The sequence below is a fragment of the Trichomycterus rosablanca genome, chromosome 6 (assembly GCF_030014385.1).
Source record: "Trichomycterus rosablanca isolate fTriRos1 chromosome 6, fTriRos1.hap1, whole genome shotgun sequence".
NCBI classification, from domain to species: Eukaryota; Metazoa; Chordata; class Actinopteri; order Siluriformes; family Trichomycteridae; genus Trichomycterus; species Trichomycterus rosablanca.
In genome coordinates this window covers 49,860,885-49,885,790 of record NC_085993.1, presented here as the reverse complement: position 1 = coordinate 49,885,790, position 24,906 = coordinate 49,860,885, and the positions used below count along the sequence as shown (strand labels likewise).

At 40.7% G+C, this 24,906-nt stretch overlaps 1 protein-coding gene across 1 annotated transcript in view; it reads left to right on the top strand.

Annotated features, from left to right (window-relative positions):
- The window catches only part of ghrhrb (growth hormone releasing hormone receptor b), a 58,703-nt gene extending 36,771 nt beyond the window's left edge, over positions 1 to 21,932 (top strand). Inside the window, exons 3-13 of the mRNA XM_062997105.1 lie at positions 685 to 792; positions 8,567 to 8,661; positions 12,575 to 12,672; positions 15,069 to 15,201; positions 15,306 to 15,459; positions 17,287 to 17,347; positions 18,297 to 18,366; positions 19,114 to 19,205; positions 19,913 to 20,042; positions 21,599 to 21,640; positions 21,750 to 21,932. Of these exons, the coding sequence (XP_062853175.1) occupies positions 685 to 792; positions 8,567 to 8,661; positions 12,575 to 12,672; positions 15,069 to 15,201; positions 15,306 to 15,459; positions 17,287 to 17,347; positions 18,297 to 18,366; positions 19,114 to 19,205; positions 19,913 to 20,042; positions 21,599 to 21,640; positions 21,750 to 21,932 (1,166 nt within the window). The remainder of the gene's footprint in view (positions 1 to 684; positions 793 to 8,566; positions 8,662 to 12,574; positions 12,673 to 15,068; positions 15,202 to 15,305; positions 15,460 to 17,286; positions 17,348 to 18,296; positions 18,367 to 19,113; positions 19,206 to 19,912; positions 20,043 to 21,598; positions 21,641 to 21,749) is intronic.
- Positions 21,933 to 24,906: the final 2,974 nt, after the last annotated feature.

Below are 24,906 nucleotides of genomic sequence, written 5' to 3'. Positions count from 1 at the left end.
TGCCCACCTGCCATGCCATTATGATCTGCCGGAGGCACAGATTACAGTATTATGCCCACCTATCATGCCATTATGATCTGCCGGAGGCACAGATTACAGTATTATGCCCACCTATCATGCCATTATGATCTGCTGAAGGCACAGATTACAGTATTATGCCTACCTGCCATGCTCTTAATCAGATGGCATCCAGGCAATGGAGTGGCAGTCTGACTTTTTTCACCTTAATAGCTGTTACTTACTTACTTACTTACTTACTTACCAACTTGCCTACCTACCTACCTACTTACTTACTTACTTACTTACTTACTTACTTGAGAGCCTGGTTGTCACTTGCTGGTGGATTGAGTAGCTGCCATTGGTGGCACCAAGCTCTAATTTTGTATTTTTTTGTCTATGTCTTTTCTTTTTTTTCTGTGGTCTTGCATTTTGGTTGAGGCCTTATAACGATGTCCTCCAGCAATTGTTAATATTTGCTGGGTGCAGATTTTGCTTATGCCCCCCTTTTCTCACCTATCTGTTCTATTGTTCCTCTTATTTGGGCTGCAGATTTTGGTTTGGTTCACTTACTTACACCTACTTACAGTACAGTCATGTTATATAACCTTTTTATCTATCTTTTTAATTCAAGGGTGCCAGTAATTCTGAAACTCACCTGTTTTTGTTTGTGTACCTGTTGAATAGGTTGCCAGACAGAATGGGATGAGATCCGGTGCTGGTACAGGGCTGAGGTGGGTCAGGTGGTTAATGTCTCCTGTTCTGAAGTTTCACAGCTCTTCGCCATCAACCACGGTAATAACAATTTAAATAGCAAGACATACTAAACGTTTAAATGTTTACCTTCCAAAGTGGGTAGAGCTTGGGTCTATCAATCACATTGTTATCGTATTGTACCCTAAGTATGATAAAGCGCTAGTAAAATAAACAATACATTAATAAATGTATACATGTAGATGTATAGATGACAGATAACAGTGTTTATTTCCTTTAGGATAACATTAAAAAACAGTAATCAGTATGTAAATTTATTCATGACTGGCCGGTACTTCTCAGTATTGTTTCCAGTGCACTTGATGAGCACCGAAGCCACTTTAAACAGCTTCCAAGTATCGTTAAAAATAGACCCGGATAAGATGCTGGTCCTGCTTTGTGTAAAACTCTCTTGATAAAGAACAAGATTATTACAACCACTTACTTTAGATGAATAAATAAACCATAAGCAGGACAAAGAAACACACACGAGCACCAGTACAGTGGATAGATACAATCATGTGTATACACCGATCAGCCATAAGATTAAAACCACCTCCTTGTTTATACACTCACTGTCCATTTTATCAGCTCCACTTACCATATAGAAGCACTTTGTAGTTCTATTCTATTTTTTATTACTGACTGTAGTCCATCTGTTTCTCTACATGTTTTTTTTTAGCCCCCTTTCATGTTGTTCTTCAATGGTCAGGACCCCCACAGGACCACCACAGAGCAGGTATTATTTAGGTGGTGGATCATTCTCAGCACTGCAGTGACACTGACATGGTGGTGGTGTGTTAGTGTGTGTTGTGCTGGTATGAGTGGATCAGACACAGCAGCGCTGCAATCACAGGGCAGACACACACACACGCACATACACACACCCATTCACCTACAGGGCAATTCAGTGTCTCCAATTAACCTGACTGCATGTTTTTGGGCTGTGGGAGGAAATCGGAGCTCCCGGAGAAAACCCACGAAGACATGGGGAGAACATGCAAACTCAGCACAGAAAGGACCCGGACCTCCCCGTCTGGGGATCAAATCCAGGACCTTCTTGCTGTGAGGCGACAGTGCTACCCACCGAGCCACCGTGCCGACCTAAAAGTGAACAGGAAACAGAAAATACTGTGACAAACACCATCAGATCAATCTGCATATCTTTAGAAGACGTTCTTTTACATAACCAATGCCAAATATGCCCATATTAACACAAATATTACATTTTAAACCATAAAAAGGAAACATTTATTATTACACACAGTTGCAATGAAATGAAGGCCAGTGATAGCTCAGCGGTTAAGGTACTGGACTAGTAAACAGAAGGTTGCTGGTTCTAGCCCCGCCACCACCAAGTTGCCACTGTTGGGTCCCTGAGCAAGGCCCTTAACCCTCAGTTGCTCATTGTGTAAGTCGCTTTGGATAAAAGCGTCTGCTAAATGCTGAAAATGTAAATGAAATAAATAGGAGCCACATTTTAGCCCAGCAAAAATTAGGGTAAGATCTTAGGGTAAAAAACTGTTTACTTTAACCCAGAGATGTTCACAAGTCACAAAATATGAGTCTGAGTCAAGTCACGAGTCAATATAATCTACACAAAACTTATATTGGAAATGTAGCGTAGAAATAAACAAATAATCTGTAAGTGTGGATAAAAAACAACAACAGATTAGCGAGTGTATTTAGCCGTTTTACTTCGTGTCTTTACTTTCCTCCTCATTGTGTAAATGAATGTAATTTCCGTAACAAGAAGGTTCCAGTTAAAAGCTTCAACTGATACGTTTTGTTTTCACTGCAAAACAAAAGCACTCGATAAATCACGGCACAGCGGCCGAAATCCAAAACACAGCAAAAAAAATCATAACCACTGCTTACCTGAGCTTCTGTTCTTCCAGATGCTATTACATTTATAAGCGTGCGTCCCATTAGGAATAGAATCCGTTATTTTGTAAATGTGCTTATAATTAAAAACCTCCAAACTTTTCCCGTTTGTGAAGTAAAACAGGAAGTCGTTAGAAAGCCGATCGAGCGTTTCATTACCACGTCATCTGTGTGACGCAAACTGAATAAATGCAAATAACAGCATTTCTTACTAACAATTACAATCAGAAGCTCTGATTGGTTCAGAAAGCAGCTCTTTCAACCATTAGCGCCAATTCTGTAGGAGCGTTCCATTCACATTATCTGTTCCTGTGAAGTGCACTACGTAGGGTATTCCACCACTTTAAGTGAGATTCTGATCCAAAGGTAACGAAAATGTTCAAATAAGGTGAACTTCAAACTGTGTAGGGCTTAGGGAGCGACGCTTCATCACTACGCCGGAAGCTGGCTGGAACATTTACCCATTGCTTGCGTTGTGGGTTAAGACGACCAAAACTAGTTAATTGTCACACGTAACTGTTAACACATGCTGACGCTAGAGACACTTGTTGTTCACGAGTCTTTTTTGCGAGTCATGAGTCGAGTCCGAGTCATTTGAAACGAGTCCGAGTCGAGTCTGAAGTCGCTGTGTGTGTCTCTGCTTTAATCACATAGTAGTACGTATTAGAAGAGTGTATTAATTTAACTGAATGTAAGGTTGATGTAGGAAAACAAGGTCCTCTGTAGGTTGATATAATTGAATAAGTGTAGCTTTCTGTAAGCATGTTTAAGAATCATAATGAAATTAAATGCTGCAGCCAAAATCTTTTGTCCTAAGAAAAACAAAGTGTACGACATAAATGTTGTAATATTTCATTCTGGAATGTAAAAAAAAACAGCTGCGCTAAACTCTGTGCCAAGGAAATAATAAAATAATGAAAAATCAAAGGGGTTAGGAAAGGAGGCAGAGCGCTAGAAGCCAGAGGAGTTTGGAGCTCCAGCAAGGCTCGTTAGTGCCAGTGAGTCATTGCTAGCGAGCGCTGCGTGGCTCCCTTAGGCTCTCACCTTCGACCTTTCACCACACAAGTCAAGCGCAAGAACACAGCCGACTCGTCTACTCCCTACGATCGCTTCAGGGAGAGAGACCTGACTGATACACGCCACACTATGCTAATTCCAGAAACAGTGGGTGAGAACAAAAACTCCCATTGGCAAGCTACCACCAAACCGCCCACTTAGCATGACTTCATTCTAGCGGAGCTGAAAACGACAGGATGTGCTGCTCACACACAATAGGCATTCAAAAAGTTATAGGAATTTACATGTATAATTCAAAATAATATAAACAGTAATCAACTGGCCTGTCTGAAAACCTAATGAGCTGCCTTGCTGCCTTCTGCCTACCTGATCAGCTGCCTCAGTAGAGAGGATTCTAATAAAACATATTAGAAGATTAAATAGAAACACTACTTAGACAGCAATAATGGTGCTTATCTCACCAAACCATAATTGGCCCACAGGGGTATAATCCCTTAAACCTCCAGTGGCAGAAGAGTTGCCAGTAGTGCCAGCTACTCAATCCACCAGTGGGCAGGTCCCCAATCCTAACCTTCAGCCTGACTGAAAAAGGCTGAAGCCCTCAGAAGGATTGGCACTCTCTATAGGTTATTCCTGGCCTGTGCCCAGTGTTTCCTGGTGAAACTGGACCCGCTGCAACCCAGACCAGGATGAAGAGTTTGATGAAAATGAAATGACGTGTGATCAAGGAGTTTAGGAGTTCAGACCTCACCAAACCCTAAGCCAGAGCCGGAAGCTTAAAAAAACACAGATACGCCATGCAATCACTCCACAGGGGTATAAACCCTAAAACCTCTGGGTTGGCTGGGTTGCCAGTAGTGTCAGCTACTCAATCCACCAATGAGTGCCAACCCAGTCTCAGAGAAACAGAAGCAACATAATTTGGAAAGGAGCTGGCGGGCTGGACTGGGCAGGTCATGACCTTCAGCGTGACTGAAAAAACAAGCAAGTCCTTGGATCTCACCTTAAGTCCTGCATATAAGTCTGAATGTGTGGGGTTTTCGAAGCCCTTAGAAGGATTGACACCCTATATAGGTTATTCCTGGTCTGTGCTTAGTGTTTCCCAGTGAAACCAGACCTGTTGCAACCCTGATCAGGATAAAGCTTAAAAAACAATTGACAAAAACACAGATTCGCCATGCAATCACCCCACAGGGGTATAAACCCTAAAACCTCTAGTGGCAAGTCAGAAAAAAAAGAGATACAGAAGAGCTGGGTTGCCAGTAGTGCCAGCTACTCCATTCACCAGTCCTTGGGCCTAACCTTAAGTCCTGCATATAAGTCTGGATGGAGGGGTGGCCGAAGCCCTCAGAACGATTGGTGCCCTGTCTAGGGTATTCCTGCCCTGTGCCCAGTGTTTCCTGGTGAAACAGGACCACCTGCAACCCAGACCAGGATAAAGAGTTTAATGAAAATTAAATGACGTGTGTTCAAAGAGTTTAGTGAGTTCAGATCTCATCAAACCATAAGTCAGAGACAGAAGCTTACACAAATACGCCATGCAATCACCCCACAGGGGTATAAACCCTAAAATCTACAGTTGCAAGTCAGAAAAAAAAAGACATACAGAAGAGCTGGGTTGCCAGTAGTGCCAGCTACTCAATCCACCAGTGGGCATGTCCCCAAGCCAACAAGCCCTTAGAAGGATTGGCACCCTGTCTAGGTTATTCCTGCCCTGTGCCTAGTGTTTCCTGGTGAAACTGGACCTGCTGCGTCCCTGACCAGGATTAAGAGTTTGATGAAAATGAAATGACGTGGTGATCGAAGAGTTAACTGAGTTTGGATCTCTCCAAACCATAAGTCAGAGCGAGAAGCTTAAAAAAACACAGATACCCCATGCAATCACCCCACAGGGGTATAAACCCTAAAACTCCTAGTGGCAAGTCAAAAAAAGAGGCGATATAGAAGAGCTGGGTTGCCAGTAGTGCCAGCTACTCCATCCACCAGTGGGCATGTGCACAAGCCAACAAGTCTTTGGGCCTGATCTTAAGTGCTGTGTATAAGTCTGGATGGAGGGGTGGCCGAAGCCCTCAGAAGGATTGGCGCGCTGTGTAGGTTATTCCTGCCCTGTGCCCAGTGTTTCCTGGTGAAACTGGACCTGCTGCGACCCTGACCAGGATAAAGAGTTTGATGAATATGAAGTAAAATTAAAAATGTGTGCTTGATGAGTTCAGTGTTGGTACGATCAGGGTTAGATGCGTGTTCGTGTAGGTTGCGGGTTGTCAGTGTGTCAGTAGATGTACCGCAGGCTGTTAGACGTCCATCTAGCCATCTGACCCTTCCAACGTATTATCCACCCACAGCATCTCGTTTATTTTCTAATCACATTAGGAACAGCTGCTTCTCCTTAATGTTCGCTGCTTTTATGAGCACTTTTTCCTGCACTAAATCCTCCTGTCATGTTCAGTTTCTCAGGGCGACCGTAACCTGATTGACTTTGATTAACGTTTTCTGAGCTGCCAGTTTCGTCCTTAGCGATGACCAAATGATAAAAATGTCGGCCTACCCTTTGCAGCTATAACAGCTTCAACTCTTCTGGGAAGGCTTTCCACAAGGTTTAGGAGTGTGTTTATGGGAATTTTTGACCGTTCTTCCAGAAGCTCATTTGTGAGGTCTGACACTGATGTTGGACGAGAAGGCCTGGCTCACAGTCTCCGCTCTAATTCATCCCAAGGGTGTTCTATTGGGTTGAGGTCAGGACTCTGTGCAGGCCAGTCAAGTTCTTTCACACCAAACTCGCTCATCCACGTCTTTATGGACCTTGTGCTTTGTGCACTGGTGCGCAGTCATGTTGGAACAGGAAGGGGCCATCCCCAAACTGTTCCCACAAAGTTGGGAGCATGAAATTGTCCAAAATTTCTTGTTATGCTGACGCATTAAGAGTTCCTTTCACTGGAACTAAGGGGCCGAGCCCAACTCCTGAAGAACAACCCCACACCATAATACCCCGTCCACCACACTTTACACTCGGCACAATACAGTCAGACAAGTACCGTTCTCCTGCCAACCACCAAACCCAGTGCGCTTGGTGATGTAAGACTTGGATGCAGCTGCTCGATCATGGAAACCCGTTCCATGAAGCTCTACACACTGTTCTTCAGCTAATCTGAAGGCCACATGAAGTTTGGAGTTCTGTAGCGATCGACTGCAGAAAGTTGGTGACCTCTGCGCACTATGTTCCTCAGCATCCGCTGACCCGCTCTGTCATTTTATGTGGCTACCACTTCATGGCTGAGTTGCTGTTGTTCCCAATCACTTCCACTTTGTTGTAATACCACTGACAGTCGACTGTGGAATATTTAGTAGCAAGGAAATTTCTTGACTGGACTTATTGCACAGGTGGCATCACGGTACCACGCTGGAATTCACTGAGCTCCTGAGAGTGACCCGTTCTTTCACTAATGTGTGTAGAAGCAGTCTGCATGCCGAGGTGCTCGGTTTTATACACCTGTGGCCATGGAAGTGATTGGAACACCTGAATTCAATTATTTGGACGAGTGAGTGAATACTTTTGGCAACATAGTGTATCTCAGGTTCATACTGTCTGCAATCAACCTTGCTGTGTGGAGTTTGTATGTTCTCCTCGTGTCTGTGTGGGTTTCCTTCGGCTGCTTTGGAGATACTAAAGGCCCAGGGCATTTCCTGCCTTTTGCCCAATGAATCAGACCCACTGTGACACTGACCAGGATAAAACGTTTGTAAAACAGACAATGAATGAATAAAAGAATGAGTATCGTATGAGTGAGTTTCATCAGGGTTTGTGAGTAAACCATGAGTCCGTATTCACATTACACATTTAAAGCTGTCACAACACACAGTATCTGAGACAACTGGTCAGACTGGGACTGTCTGATCTCTGTCGGGTGTTTGTGCTTTGCTTTTTTATTTGCTGTCACTTTGCTCATTTTATTCCTGACCGTCTTTTTATCCCGATTTTTCTGTGTACGTGTCTGTTCTTTCAGTGCTAAATAAAAGATCAGAGACGGATCACTCACCCTCGCTCTGTTCTTTACTTTCTCCTCATTTTTTCTCTAACACCAGGTTCATATTATTCAAGCTTTATTGAAACACCCCTCTGTAATTCCATATATCCTCTCAACAGCTCCTCGGAGTCAAAGGAGAAAATCTTTTATTATCGAAGCCCGTCGGCTGAAGCATTTACTCCCCTGGATTAAGCCAGAAACAGTATTTACCGCTCGGTGTGTCCGCCAGTGAACTCATCTGTGGTCCAATCTACATAACCAATTCAATAGCAACAGCAGGAAGCTTAATTATATCAAAAGAAATGCTAATCTTATTCTCAGTGGGGTGGAGAAGTGGGCACGCTCAGAGCAGATTGTCATTACAGAGCAAGTGTTCTGCTTCATCCTGTATTTGAAGGTTTAGTCTGCACACTTTGGTTATGCATTATTCAGTTTTTTTTTAAGGCTAAGCAATCTCACTGACTATATGCACACAGTTCCAATCAATTTGTTTGATTTTGGGTAAAAGTAAGCTGGATTTAAATATGGGACGTATCTGCTCCTTGGTTGACGTGTGTTAAACTCAATAATATTGGTGGATGAAAGTTTTTCTAGACAGCTTTTCTAACCTAGAAAAACTTGAAACCATGAAAAGTTGCATCATTTTTGTGATCATTTAACTGTTTGGTTGAGGCTCATTATAAATACTGTGTGCACTAGTACAGAAATGAATTGTTTGTTGTTGGTTTAGTCCCAAAAAGCTTAGAAATGCAAAGAAATAATTTTTTTTTTTTTAATTTCTTGGTGGGACCATTACATGGTTAAACAAAGATCAATGCAGACTGTGTGTGTTTAGCAATGCAGACATAGTATTTTCTATTTCTTTTTAAATGCTCGTCTTTTCGTTTTCTTAGGGTACATATACCGGAACTGCACTAAAAGCGGCTGGAGTGACCTATACCCGTCGTACGAGGATGCTTGTGTGTTCGTTCCAGTGGAAGAAACTGAGGTAACGAACACACTGACACAATTTTACGACCGTAATTAATAAAATTTTATAATAAATAGGGGTGAGATTAATCATGATTAAAGGACCAAATTTAAAATAACTAAGCAAAATATTGAACAGTTATGCACATTTTTACCAACAGAATTATGATAAAATTATTAAATCTAAATTATTTTTAGATTTTCAGCCAGTTATTTAAAATAAGTCTGTTCACATTATCTGTCAAAATGAGGATCTTCTGTTCGTAACCCCGCCACTGAAAACAGGCGCTCAGGTACTAATATGAAACATTTCTAGATGCAACACGTGTAATGTCATGTCGACCCACATCGTTAACTATGTTAAAGCGTCTACAGTCCATTACGATCCATTTAACACCAGTGTTTGTAATGTTCCCACGACGTGTTCAGTTCATGAGCTTTCCATCCAAATTCCTCTGAGATAAAGTTAGACCGAGTCTGAGCTCATTTAGCCTGTAACGTGTATCCGTGCACACAGACGCCCGACAAGACAAATGCGATTCTGACCAAAGATGATATTAAAGCATCAATTAATAACTGTAATTTTGTCTAGTGATGATTTCTTACGCTTTTTGAAAATAAAAATTATTATTTAAAATACCTGATATTTCACAATATGTAGCAGCAGCAGCTCGAGTCATTTGTAACTCACGACCGCAAACTGGAGAAAGACCTGTGTTATAATTATACAGTATAAACACAATGTTACTGTGTTAAAGCAGCGCAAATTACCACAGCACGATTAACGATAGCCCTAATAATAAATATTTATAAATAAATACTGAACCAAATAATTAACTCTTTAATCTATTACTGTGCAGCCTCAGGTTCTACTTTTAACTGTAAATTTTTTGTTACACATTTCATTTCATTGATTTATATTTTATATTTTAAGTTGATATTTGCTGTTTTTTAAATGTCGTCTTTGCCTGGAAGTCTCTTTCTCTCATATATTTACTCCCAGTGATGGTGAGACCTTGCTAGTTAGCACCAAGGGCACAGCTCCCATCACCCACTCATCCATTTTCAGTACGTACATCCATGTCAGAGATCAAGAGCAAGATACTACCACAGACCCGCTGTCTTCTATAATTACTAGTACAGAATTAGATTACCTGAACGACTGGGAAGCTCCAAATATATTCACACATGGTTGAATTAAGTCTATGAATGAGCCAGAGAGCAAACAGACACCTGAGAGAGATTAATGTCAGAGATGAAACCGATTCTCAGTCCTCAGCAGATGCTCTTCTGTCGTTTCTCTGGCCCGTGCTTCCTTTCTGAAGTGCTCTTTTATTCTACAGAGATGCGTCTGAATATGCAATCGTATGCTAATACCGGCTTCAGAGACGAGAGCACAGATAAGACCGGAGTTACAGCCGTAAACCTCAACACACGATAATCCGCATGCGTATGAACTAACTTACACCCCGACATGCACACCCACACATGAACACACACTACACTCAGACGAGACTAACGGGGTAATGCTGGAACATGTTTTTAATATGAACAAACAAATGAACTTCACTCATTTGTCAGAAACATTAAAACCTTCTACTGAACACTAAATTCCATTTTGTCTTCCGCTTATAATGACCTTCCTGTTTTACCAGAGAAAATTAATATGAGATGAATAGATAGTCAGACAGAAAGACAGAGACAGACAAATGTTAGATAGATAGATAGATAGATAGATAGATAGATAGATAGATAGATAGATAGATAGATAGATAGATAGATAGATAGATAGATAGATAGATAGATAGACAAATGTTTAGATAGGTAGACAGCTTGTTAGACAGACAGTTCTATATAAATAGACAGACAGAAAGACAGACCGACAGACAGACAGCTAAATAGACAGACTGATTGATTGATTGATTGGTTCATTGTAAGACAGACAGACAAAAAGACAGAAAAACAGACAAACAGTTACATAGACAAACAGACAGATTTATTCATTGATTGTAAGACAGACAGACAGATAGATAGACAGACAGACAGACAGACAGATAGACAGACAGATGAATAGACAGACAGACAAATACTTAACTGATCCCAAAGGAAATTAAAGCCCCAGTAGCATTATACAACAATGAAAGTACACTGTGAAAATTCAACAGTACAAATTCGAAAAACAGAACAAACACAACAGCAAGGATTGAAAGGTACCTGTGTTTTACATATATTACATACTGTATGTACTTGTATTGTAGCAAATCCAGCACTGCAGTATGTAAGATAGATGTATGAAGACACTCGAGTTGCACACACACACACACGTCTCTACAACGCAGTAATGAATGAAAGAATTGAATAATGAATGAATGAATTGAATAATGAATGAATGAATGAGTGAATGAATGAAAGTGCAGTTTCAAGTATAACATGTATGGTAAAAATTTTATAGAGATTAAATATAAAATAGTAAAGTGACGAGTATTGCACATTAAATTGGGCCAGTATAGTCATATACGTATATACTAGTAGACAAACCTTGTGATTTATTATAAGTTATAATCAGTTAACATGCATTATTTGATAGCAGATTATTTTTGGTATACATTGGTATACATTGGTATAAACATTTTACCTCTTGACACCATATCCTATCCTCGCAATCATACACGATAGGGTTCTAAAGCAAAAAATACTCATCCTTCTTTATTTGCTATTATTACTTTTTAATTGCAGTTATGTACAAGGATACTATGTAGAATGTAAATAAGTTTACATTACAACCCACACACTGACCCGAGAAACCCGCCAGAGGAGCTCAGAGAACGAGGGAATCTGCCACCCCACCCGAGGGAAAACTCCGAACTGAAGGACGCCCTTGGCGGATGCAGAAACCTGAAAGCTTCTACCATTTACTCGCTGAGTTCTGGGAAAGAAGAGCTGAAGAAGACTAGCAGGGGATCACTGTGAGTGGGAGAGACGGGGAGTGCAACAGGGAGTCGGCTCTGGTACGCTGTTTAAGCGCTAATGAGGCACTTCAAGTCTTAGCTGAGAGAGCTTTGTTGTTCAGAGAGCTCCACTTTGCATCAACCTGCGCCCTTCTCCACCTTTACCTTCCAGCTGGCGTGAGCATGTTTAACAACTCTGTTTTGTTACCAGACATTTTGATATTGTGTGTAATGTTAAAATAAATTAAATTTTAAATAAAATGGGTTATAAATACCGTGTCCACTCACTGTCCACGCTATTAGACACTCCTACCTAGTCGGTCCACCTTGTAGATGTAAAGTCAGAGAAGATCGCTCATCTATTGCTGCTGTTTGAGTCGGTCATCTTCTAGACCTTCATCAGTGGTCACAGGACGCTGCCCACGGGGCGCTGTTGGCTGGGTGTTTTTGGTTGGTGGACGATTCTCAGTCCAGCAGTGACAGTGAGGTGTTTAAAAACTCCAGCAGCGCTCTTGTGCCTGATCCACTCATACCAGCACAACACACACTAACACACCACCACCATGTCAGTGTCACTGCAGTGCTGAGAATGATCCACCACCTAAATAATACCTGCTCTGTAGTGGTCCTGTGGGGGTCCTGACGTGCAGAGAAACAGATGGACTACAGTCAGTAATTGTAGAACTACAAAGTGCTTCTATATGGTAAGTGGAGCTGATAAAATTGACAGTGAGTGTAGAAACAAGGAGGTGGTTTTAATGTTAATAAAAATGGCCTGTGTGTAGATGCCTGACTGGTCAATAGCACTGCTGGGGAAATATTTTTTCACATATATTTTGACTTTTTTACTATAACAATAAAGATACTTTTATAACCTTTAAAGCTTTTGTTTAGCAGTGAGTAATTCTGAGGCTCAGAGTACATGTATACCAAAAGTTTTGAATCTGACGAGATCTGTTCTGTGTTTCTCAACCTTTTTTTCAGACCACATATTATTCCACCTTCAGACAAGTGTACACCGCAGGCTACGCCACCTCCCTCATCTCCCTCATATCGGCTATCGTTGTCTTCACAGCCTTCAGGTACTGAGAGAATCTTCATGCCCACATCGATCTCTGAGTCCACATACAGAAGTGGCTGAATTCAGTCGAACAGTCCAGATTTAGTCATATTGATTTATCTAGTTTATATTCATGGGGTGATTTTATCCATCTGGGAACACTTTACTTAGTGGTGTAAATGTTTGTTTGACACCTACGGACACAGTTACATTTACATTTACATTTTCAGCATTTAGCAGACGCTTTTATCCAAAGTGACTTACACGATGAGCAATTGAGGGTTAAGGGCCTTGCTCAGGGACCCAACAGTGGCAACTTGGTGATGGTGGGGCTTGAACCGGCAACCTTCTGTTTACTAGTCCAGTACCTTAACCACTGAGCTATCACTGGCCCTCTATCGAACACCTTTATCGAATGATAGTGCAAATGTTAGTGTGGGTGCAGCACAGTCACGTGTGTCCTGATGACTTGGGTTGATTCTTGCCTCTGATTTATGTCTTTGAGAAGGTTTGCATGTTCTCCCTGTGTCCTCCTTTATGTCCTATAGTGATGTCTCTGCCTAATCCAAAAGACCTGAATCAAGATCGATTCAGGAATTATAATGGACGGCGATTACCCTGGGGTGGCACAGTGATACAAAAGATAGAGTGAATGCCAAAAATGCCAGGATTCTGGGGGCTTAGGTTTGAACATGACCTTTACCTAAGTTCCCTCCATGCCCTTTGATATTCTGCCATCCCATAAAACATCCTATTAGCTCAAGTGGTGCAGTGGTAAAACACACTAGCACACCAGAGATTACATCTCAAATTTGTGAGTTTGAATCTCAGCTCTGCTTCTGGCAGGCTGGGCGCCTACACAGATCCAGCAGGGTCGGATGCTGGAGATGATTCCTAATAAATTATGCAGTTATGACCTCTGCTGGCTGATCGAGTGCATGACAGTTTTCTCCCAAAGTCCAAAACCATGCAAGTGAGGTAAATTGAATATACAAAATTGTCTATGACTGTGATTTACATTAAAGACTTGACCTGATGACCGCTCAGGTGGCACAGCGGTAAAAACACATGCTGGATCCAGAGCTGGGATCTCGAATACATTGTATCGAATCCACATGAACAACGATTGGCCTGTTGTTCAGATATGGGTGGGACTAAGCCGGATAGGGTCTCTCTCTCATAACTGGTGCAATTACGACCTCTGCTGGCTGATTAATGGCGCCTGCACAGAGATGAGAAAAGAGTGCTGTCAGCACTGCACTCGTCAAAGTGTAGGTGATAAGATGCATACGGCATGCCGCCCACGTGTCGGAGGGGGCGTGGGTTAGCTTCGTTCTCCTCAATCAGAGCTGGGATTGGCATTGGTGGAGAGGAAGCATGATACAATCGGGCAATTGGACGAGAAAAGGGAGAAAAAGGGGAAAAAATGCATAAACAAAATATTTTTAAAAAAAAAGACTTGAACTGATGAATCTTGTGCAACCAGTAACTACCGTTCCTGTCATAAATGTAACCAAAGTGTGCAAAACATGACGTTAAAATCCTTATAAATAAATAAAATAAAGCAGGAATATCCACAAGAAAAGATAGAACTTTATTGATCTACTTGGGGAAATTAACTTGTTACAGCAGTATGAAAGAAAGAAAGGTGGTAAAACAAAAAAATACTACTAAGTAAAAAGAAGGTGCTAGGCAAAGTTGCACACATAGTTTGTAGTTATTTACACTAAAAACATAGAAGTGATGTACTTATATTATTGTGATATTATATTATTCAAAATATGAAGCTGAACCTGAGATATTTCATGTTTTGTCCGTTCCTGATGCAGCTCCGTCTGAGGGATGGAAGATCACGGGTGTTCAGCTAAATCTTGCGCCCCTGGCCTTTACGCACCAACATTTTTCCAGATTCCTTGAATGGTTTAATGATATTCTGCACTGTAGAGGGAGAACATGCAAATCCCTTCCAATCGTTCTTTGAGGTTCATTGTTTTGAAACATTTCAATCATTTTCTCACACATTTGTGGTCAAACTGGATCCTCTGATCATCTTTACTCATCAGAGACTCTCAGCCTTTCCTGGATGCTGCTTTTGTACCAAACCATGATTACAATCACCTGTTTGGAATCACATCATTATTTAGTCTTTTCACCTCATTACTAGCTCTAAATTGCCCCCGTCCCAACTTTTTTTGGAATGTGTTGCAGGCCTGAAATGCAGGAATGGATGTTTATTAATAAATGAAATGAAGTTGAGCAGATAAAACATGAAATATCTCAGGTTCAAACTGTCTGCAATCAAAAAAAAGTCAAAGCAAATGTAAGAAACTCTGCATTTTTATTTAATTTGCATTTTCCAGACTGTCCCAACTTTTTATGATTTGGGGTTGTAATAATGTGTTTGTAATTTGACCATAGGAAGTTCCACTGTACAAGAAATTACATCCACATCAATCTCTTTTTATCGTTCATCCTGAGAGCTAGTGCGGTCTTTATTAAAGACGGTGTCCTCTTCACTGACGAGACCCAGGACCACTGCTTCATGTCTACAGTAAGACCTCACAACGAACGATCCAGCAAAAACTTAACCAACAACACACAAAACTTTCTAAAATCGCTGTCTGACAGGTTGTTTACGCTTCTCTCTCTCCTCAGACGTCATGTAAGGCAGCCGTGGCGTTTTTCCAGTTCAGCATCCTGGCTAACTATTTCTGGCTGCTGGTGGAAGGCATGTACTTGCAAACTCTGCTGGCTCTCACGTTCGTCTCACAGAAGAAGTATTTTTGGTGGTACATACTGATTGGCTGGGGTAAGCACATCTGGAACGTTCTGCGTTTATATTTTGTGCATTTTTTTGCATTTTGCAGCAGATGAATCCAGAGGGACTTGATACAGCCGTAAGAATAATGAGCAGACTGCACAGTGCCAGTTATATGTTAGGAAACACCTACTCATTTTATTGTTTTTTATAGTTTTATACCATTAGGTAAGGTTGACAGTCACTCCTGTTTACTTCCTAGCTGCCTGCTGTCATCTGTTTTGAAGGAGCTTCCACAGGCCGAGCACATTGCAGTCCTCCCAAACCATCCTTGCTGGGTTTAGAAACTCAGTCCTCTTAAATAACACAATTTATTTTGGCCATAGAAAAGTTTTATATGAAATTTATAATATTTTATATGGAGTTGACCCCCTGTTGGGACTGTACCAACCTTCCGAGAGCTCCAGTTTTCTCCCACAGTCCAAAAACATGCAAGTGAGGTGAATTGTCCATGACTGTGTTTTACATTAAAGACTTAAACTGATGAATCTTATGTAATGAGTAACTAACGTTCCTGTCATGAATGTAACCAAAGTGTGTAAAACATGACGTTAAAATCCTAATTAATAAATACAATAAAGCAGGAATATCCACAAGATAAGATAGAACTTTGTTGATCTACTTAACTTGTTACAGCAGTATGAAAGAAAGAAAGGTGGTAAAACAGGAAAAAAATACTACTAAGTAAAAAGAAGGTGCTAGACAAAGTTGCACACATAGTTTGTAGTTATTTACACTAAAAACATACATGTGATGTACTTATATTATTGTGAATATAATATATGCATTCAAAATATGAAGCTGAACCTGAGATATTTCATGTTTTGTGCGTTCTTGATGCAGCTCTGTCTGAGGGATGAAAGATCACGGGCATTCAGCTAAATCTTGCGCCCCTGGCCTTTACGCACTGAAATTCCTCCAGATTCCTTGAATGGTTTAATAATATCATGCACTGTAGAGGGAGAAATATGCAAATCCCTTCCAATCATTCTTTGAGGTTCATTGTTTTAAAACATTTCAATTATTTTCTGGGTTTAGAAACTCAGTCCTCTTAAATAACTCTTAAATAATTTATTATGAAGTTTATAATATTTTACATGGAATTGACCCCCTGTTTGGACTGTAGCAACCTCCAAACAAGATTCTGGAGTGTTTCTGGAAGATTGGAAGCTTAGATACTGATGCTGGATGAGAAGGTGTTGAGTGGCTCTGAGGTAAAGGCTCTGTGCAGACCTTTGGAGCTACATGATGATAAAATGGTATTTTATATCATTGATTTAATACCATTGATTAAACACACCATATTGATTCAATAGAGAAGTAGAGAAGAAGAGAAGAGATATAAATGGGTAGCTGGATATACTGGATTGGGAGAAAAGGGCGAATAATGCATAAATAAAATAATAAATAAGACCCACCTGGTGTTGAGAAATGTCTTTTTGAATTCTCTCATGAATATCAATGTACCTTCATCCTTTAACCTCACCTTGTACCCTCACCTGTTACCAACTCACCAGCTTATTGTGGAATATTTCCAAACAGAGTAACTTCAATACTCTATCATCATTTTACTTTTATTTGGCCCCATCCCATTATTTGAGATCTACTCTATGGCACCACAATAAATCTCCTGTATGCCAGTAGCCTGTTGATTCTCACATCCCATCACGTGTGATACTTTTTTACTCTTTTCAATTAAATGTAACAGGACCCCCTCTAGGCCCACTGAGACCCCACTGAGGTTGAGAACCACTGATCTATTTCACGCCATGTATTTCTAGCTTGTATCTCCTGCTCAGATGTTATTGCCTCCCTCAGGTCTTCCAGCAACAATCCTGACCACTTGGGTTCTGGCCAGAAATTTCTATGACAACAGGGGGTAAGTCTGATTTGGTATTTAACCGCTTTAATATTTTAAACTGATTAGCATTTGTGTTTATGTGACACTGTTCTGAGGCTGCTGAAAAGATCTAGATGTTGATCTAATGTTCATATTCTAGTGCTGTATAATCACACCAGTAGCACAGACTTTCAGTATACACTGATAACATTAAACCCACCTCCTTGTTTCTACACTCACTGTCAATTTTATCAGCTCCACTTACCATATAGAAGCACTTTGTAGTTCATCTGTTTCTCTGCATGCTTTGTTAGCCCCCTTTCATGCTGTTCTTCAATGGTCAGGACCCCCACAGGACCACCACAGAGCAGGTATTATTTAGGTGGTGGATCATTCTTAGCACTGCAGTGACACTGACATGGCGGTGGTGTGTTAGTGTGGTGTGTTAGACACAGCAGAGCTGCTGGAGTTTTTAAATACCGTGTCCACTCACTGTCCACTCTATTAGACACTCCTACCTAGTTGGTCCACCTTGTAGATGTAAAGTCAGAGACGATCGCTCATCTATTGCTGCTGTTTGAGTCGGTCATCTTCTAGACCTTCATCAGTGGTCACAGGACGCTGCCCATGGGGCGCTGTTGGCTGGATATATTTGGTTTGTGGACTATTCTCAGTCCAGCAGTGACAGTGAGGTGTTTTAAAACTCCATCAGTGTCTTCTCCACTCATACCAGCACAACACACACTTACACACCACCACCATATCAGTGTCACTGCTGTGCTGAGAATGATCCACCACCTAAATAATACCTGCTCTGTGGTGGTCCTGTGGGGGTCCTGACCATTGAAGAAGAGCATAAAGGGGCTAACAAAGTATGCAGAGAAACAGATGGACTACAGTCAGTAATTGTAGAACTACAAAGTGCTTCTATATAGTAAGTAATGTTATGGTTGACAAAAAAAGGCGCTCTTTTCTATTCATGCTAAAGGTGCTGGGACGACACAGACGTTGCCTTGATTTGGTGGATCATAAAAGGACCAATAACAACGTCACTTTTAGTAAGTCTATTTCTTTTATTAAATTTGAGAAACACGCACATTACATACTACAACTCTTATACTGACACTTTTACCCTTTATTACATAATAAAAAACAGATTTTTATCCATAACTTCAATAGCATTTAAAGTATTCAGCATATTAACAACTTCAATAGCTTGTAAAATATTCATCATATTGCTCCAAAACAATTTGTATTTTATCAAGTGTAACCCACATTACATACTACAACTCTTATACTGACACTTTTACCCTTTATTACATAATTAAAAAACAGATTTTTATTCATAACTTCAATAGCATTTAAAGTATTCAGCATATTTATAACTTCAATAGCTTTTAAAATATTCATCAAATTACTCCAAAACAAGTTGTATTTTATCAAGTGTAACCCACATTACATACTACAACTCTTATACTGACACTTTTACCCTTTATTACATAATAAAAAACAGATTTTTATCCATAACTTCAATAGCATTTAAAGTATTCAGCATATTAACAACTTCAATAGCTTGTAAAATATTCATCATATTGCTCCAAAACAAGTTGTATTTTATCAAGTGTAACCCACATTACGTACTACAACTCTGATACTCACACTTTTACCCTTCATTACATAATAAAAAACAGATTTTTATTCATAACTACATAAATACATAAAGTATTCAGCATATAAAAAAAATTGAGAAACATAAATACAATTCATAAAGTTTTGAAAAGATAATTTATCTGACTTTGCTTTAGGTGAACTTCATCATCTTCATCAATGTGATCAGGATACTGGTGCAGAAGCTCAAGTCTCCGGGAGTCGGAGGCAATGACACCAGCCATTTCTCGTGAGAACCAAACATTTAATTCCACTTTTTACCCACCAGTGGATTCAGGCTTTCTTACATTTAGTATAAATGCAATTTATTTAATGTGCTTAGTAACAGATGGGCGACAGTCAGTAATTGTACACCCACAATGTAATCAATATCATAGGTGATGCTGACAAAGTACTGTAATAAATAAATGTATGCACCACTTTTAACGGTAACCTTTTATACCTTTTATCCGCTTATCCAATCGGGAAGGGGGGGTGGGGGGTGGGCTATCCCAGCTTTTCAATAGGAGCAAGGCACACAGTAACACCCTGGACGGGACACCAGTCAATCGCAGGGCAGACACACATACACACACACCCATTCACCTATAGGGTAATTCAGTGTCTCCAATTAACCTGACTGCATGTTTTTGGACTGTGGGAGGAAACCGGAGCTCCCGGAAGAAACCCACGCAGGCACGGGGAGAACATGCAAACTCCACACAGAAAGGACCCGGACCGCCCTGCCTGGGGCTCGAACTCAGGACCTTCTTGCTGTGAGGTGACAGTGCTACCCACTAAGCCACCGTGCCGCCCAGTGACCTTTTAAACACCTCCAAATCTCGACGGCTCCACAACGAGTGTAAATTTGTATTTGTAGTCTTAAAATGTGTGTGCTGTTTAATGAAATAAACACTGCTAAAGCATTTGTGTGTGTGTGTGTGTGTGTGTGTGTAGGCGACTGGCTAAGTCCACTATGTTCCTGATTCCACTCTTTGGCATGCACTACATGGTGTTTGCTTTTCTACCAGAGAACACCGGGAAGGATGCTCGGCTCTACATCGAGCTCGGACTGGGCTCATTTCAGGTTAAACAACAGCGTCCTCTAGTGATCTTTTACTTTATTGTAGAATTTTAAGAGTTTAGTTTAGTTTTTTTGTTTTATTTGGATTTCAAAGTCGTGTTTTACACTTTGGTTACATGTATCTCCAATTCAACTCACTTGCATGTTTTTGGACTGTGGGAGGAAACCCACGCGGACACGGGGAGAACATGCACACTCCACACAGAAAGGACCCGGACCGCCCCACCTGGGGATCGAACCCAGGACCTTCTTGCTGTGAGGCGACAGTGCTACCCACTTAGCCACAAGAGTGTTTAGAGTATTTAAAGTATTTATTAGAATATTAGAATCAGGCTTTATTGGACAGATATGCTCACTCAAACGTAGCTTTATTGGCATGACAAAGTTTGGGCATTCGTATTGCCAAAGCTTAGTTACATATTTAGGAAATATAATTAAAATATAAAGTAAAATAAAAATAAAATAAAAATAAAGCGAACAATAAAAATAACAGTAGGAGAAAATAGAAACTATACATATATATAAAAATTACATATATACAGTACATATAAAAATTTAAAAAGTAATAAGAACAAATGTGTGTGTGTGTGTGTGTGTGTGAGACATGGTCACCCACTGTCCCTCACCTGGTGGCAGGTGTGTGTATAGAGTGCCAGTGTGCAGCTCTCTCTGTGCTCCCCTAGTAGGTGGGGCAGTTTGTCGGGGTCTGGGAGGGAGTTAAAGTCAAGGATAATGTTATTAAATTTGGGGAAGAATTGGGCCCGGATGTGGTGGTACTTGGTACACTGGGTGAGGAAGTGCAGCTCCGTCTCTACTGTACTGAGAGTGCAGTGCTGACAACAGCAACAAGATAAACAACACACGACGACACACAGACATAAAACATGCAGTCAATAATATCAGCATGTAAAGATTGAGGTGCAAACATGTGCGAGTTCCTAAGGGTTTGGACGGGGGTGTGCAAGGGAGTGATGGAGGTCAGAGCTCCAAAGAAGAAGGAAGAAGCTGTTCCTCAGCCTGCTAGTCTGAGTTTTTATTGTTCTGTATCTCCGTCCTTAAGGCAGAGGGACGTGTGCAAGTGTCCCGAGGATAAACAGCTTGCATGTTGTTCTGTGTACTGTACACTGTTATATGTTGAACCATGGTCCTGGAGGAAGCATGACTTTAGCAGCCGTTGGCTTTAAAAGCCTGTGGATCCTCAGTAGATTGTGTGGTCTGGTGGACACTCCTATACACCAATCAACCATAACATAACATTAAAACCACCCTCCTATTATGCTGCCAAAACCGGTAGGAATAACCAACCAAGATATGGACTCCACAAGACATCTAAACGAGTCTTGTGGTACCTGATTCCAAGACATTAACGGCAGGACCTTCAGCTTCTGTACGTTGCAAGGTAGATCATCCTACTAGTGCATCCTGGCGCCATCTCTACCATGGGTTAGGTGCACACTTCTTTCACTGCTCCAAAGCCTAGTTTTAATCAGTGTGTCTATTGCATGATTATATAAAGAAATGCTTTGTGTAGTCATTATTTTTGTATTTTTCCTGTTCAGGGTTTCGTTGTGGCTCTATTATACTGTTTTCTCAATGGTGAGGTAAGTGATAGCCTGTAGCTTTAAAGTTTCCATCTGTAATTAAATTAAATATTAGTATACTGACATTACAAGATTGTTTTGTGTGTGTGTGTGTGTGTGTGGTGTTTAGGTGCAGGCAGAGTTTAAGAAGCGCTTATGGAAATGGCAGATGCAGGGTTATCTGAGCTACAGTAAACGCAGGAGAACGTTGTTCACAGAGACCAGCACCGTCACTCAGATTTCAGTTTTAGAAAAATCAAGCCCCAAAGAGCAGCCGTCGACCGAGCTCCCGAACACCGTCTCAGCCGTCTGAAAACACAGAGACACTTCAACTCCAGCTTTATTTCTCTTCACCCTATTAAAGGATTGTATTTTAATACAACCAACAACATAAAGCACTTAGATTAATATTGATATTATTCTGAAAACTAACTGCATATGTAGTATTAACACAGTTATTAGACTTTTCTTGTATGTGAGATGAAACTCATTCAGGATTTAAATCTATGGAGACGGTCACACTAGAGATGTGCTCTTTGCAAAAGAGACGAATCTGCATTTGTATGGAATAACCATCAGATCCAGTCTAAAAGCTCCACATGTATCTGTGTTTATCTGGATGTTCCTCCCTGTTTCACTTTTAAACTTGTGTTACAGCTCGAACTTCTGAGAAATTGTGAGAATCAGAATCAGCTTCTCCCAGAGTCTAAAACACTTCTGGTTAAAAATAAAGCTTAATGTGGTTTAATGTAGTAAAAGAAGGAGACAGGAGCACTAAACTTCTCTTCATTATTACTGCTCATAAGTTCCTCCACTAATCAAATTCCTCACTCGCTGTTTTACTACAATAAGTCACGTTAAGTTTCACTTCACGCCGTCACACTTCATAGGACATAACGGCACTGCAGCTCAAAATATGGTATTCCAAGATCAAGCATCTCCAAGATTAAGAAGCATAAGGAAACAATAAAGAAGTCAAGGTAAAGTGCAGGTTTATTGTATTTTAGTGTTTTTATATTATATTTGTGTTATTTTAAGCCTATAAGTGTCAAAAACAACCTCATTATTTTACTTGAGCCTAAAATATATGCAGTTCCATATACAGGGACCATGGAACACATTAACAGGTTTCCCAAATATCCTCATTGGAAAAAATACCAACGCCTTTTAAACTCAACGCCACTCCCAGAACCATTTGACGTCGAGTTTCAAGGTACCGCTGTATATATTTTTTGTAAATTTTGCAATGTTTGCATTGAAAGGTACTAAACATAGCAGCTTCCTATAAAAGTGGCAGTTGTTGAACATATTTAACAGTAACTAATTAAGTTCTAGGTAGTAACCAGGTAAGTGAGGTACAGACTCTAAAGCAGACCAAAGAAGTTTGTATTTCACACTCACCTGGTTACTACCTAGAACTTAATGGACAATAAAAGAAAGTGTGTCCCACTGAGATACACTATATTGCCAAAAGTATTCACTCACCCATCCAAATCATTGAATTCAGGTGTTTCAATCAATTCCATGGCCACAGGTGTATAAAACCAGCACCTAGGCATGCAGACTGGCTCTACAAACAGTGAATTCCAGCATGGCAATGCAATCCGATGGACGAGTCTGGGTTTGGCGGTTGCCTGGAGAACGGTACTTGTCTGACTGCATTGTGCCGAGTGTAAAGTGTGGTGGACGGGGGATTATGGTGTGGGGGTGTTCTTCAGGAGTTGGGCTCGGCCCCTTAGTTCCAGTGAAAGGAACTCTTAATGCTTCAGCGTACCAAGACATTTTGGACAATTTCATGCTCCCAACTTTGTGGGAACAGTTTGGGGATGGCCCCTTCCTGTTCCAACATGACTGCGCACCAGTGCACAAAGCACAAGGTCCATAAAGACGTGGATGAGCCAGTTTGGTGTGGAAGAACTTGACTGGCCTGCACAGAGTCCTGACCTCAACCCAATAGAACACCTTTGGGATGAATTAGAGCGGAAAGCCTTCCCAGAAGAGTTGAAGCTGTTATAGCTGCAAAGCGTGGGCCGACATCATATTAAACCCTATGGATTAAGAATGGGAGTCACTCAAGTTCATATGTGTGAGAAGGAAGATGAGCAAATACTTTTGGCGGTATAGTGTATATTCTGATTACAGCCTTGAATTAAACATTAATTATATAGTATTTGTTCTGTTTGTAGTTAAATACAGGTCACATAACTGCTTTCTGTTTTGCACATCACTGGTGTCTGTTTTTATTTACTTTATCTACTGTCCCAACTATATCAGGAATTGGGTTTTATTTTCATAAAACGAATTAATAAGGAACTAAATCACTGTAAATACCCATTTCTGTATGTGTATAATAACTCATTGTACAGTAAATCTCTTATTTGCAGTGTATTGCACAGTGCACTGACCCGTGTGAACCACACACAGGAGTGAAGAAGCACGACGGGGCATAAAAGTGTTCTCGTCTTATAAAGACGTACCTTAAATGAGGAGTTGCTTATTTTATTGTGCTTCTCATTTACATATTAAGTAAAACCTACAATCAGAGACACATAATCACTTCATATGAAAATTGTATTTAAACAAACAATTGTATTACTTTTAAATGCTTGTATTATAAGTATCTGGAGCACTAGACTGTAAAGCTTCTTGTTTTATAGACATTTATCATTTATGCTAATGTTTTTTTGTTTGGATATTACATGTACATTTGTAGATTTGTAGATCTGTCTACATGTTTTATTTATAATAAGTCATATACACTAATCAGCCATAACATTAAAACCACCTCCTTGTTTCTACACTCACTGTCCATTTTATCAGCTCCACTTACCATATAGAAGCACTTTCATGCTGTTCTTTAATGGTCAGGACTCTCCCAGGATCACCACAGAGCAGGTATTATTTAGGTGGTGGATCATTCTCAGCACTGCAGTGACACTGACATGGTGGTGGTGTGTTAGTGTGTGTTGTGCTGGTATGAGTGGATCAGACACAGCAGCGCTGCTGGAGTTTTTAAACGCCTCACTGTCACTGCTGGACTGAGAATAGTCCACCAATCAAAAATATATCCAGCCAACAGCGCCCCGTGGACAGCGTCCTGTGTCCACTGATGAAGGTCTAGAAGATGACCGACTCAAACAGCAGCAATAGATGAGCGATCGTTTCTGACTTTACATCTACAAGGTGGACCAGCTAGGTAGGAGTGTCTAATAGTGTGGACAGTGAGTGGACACGGTGTTTAAAAACTCCAGCAGCGCTGCTGTGTCTGATCCATTCATACCAGCACA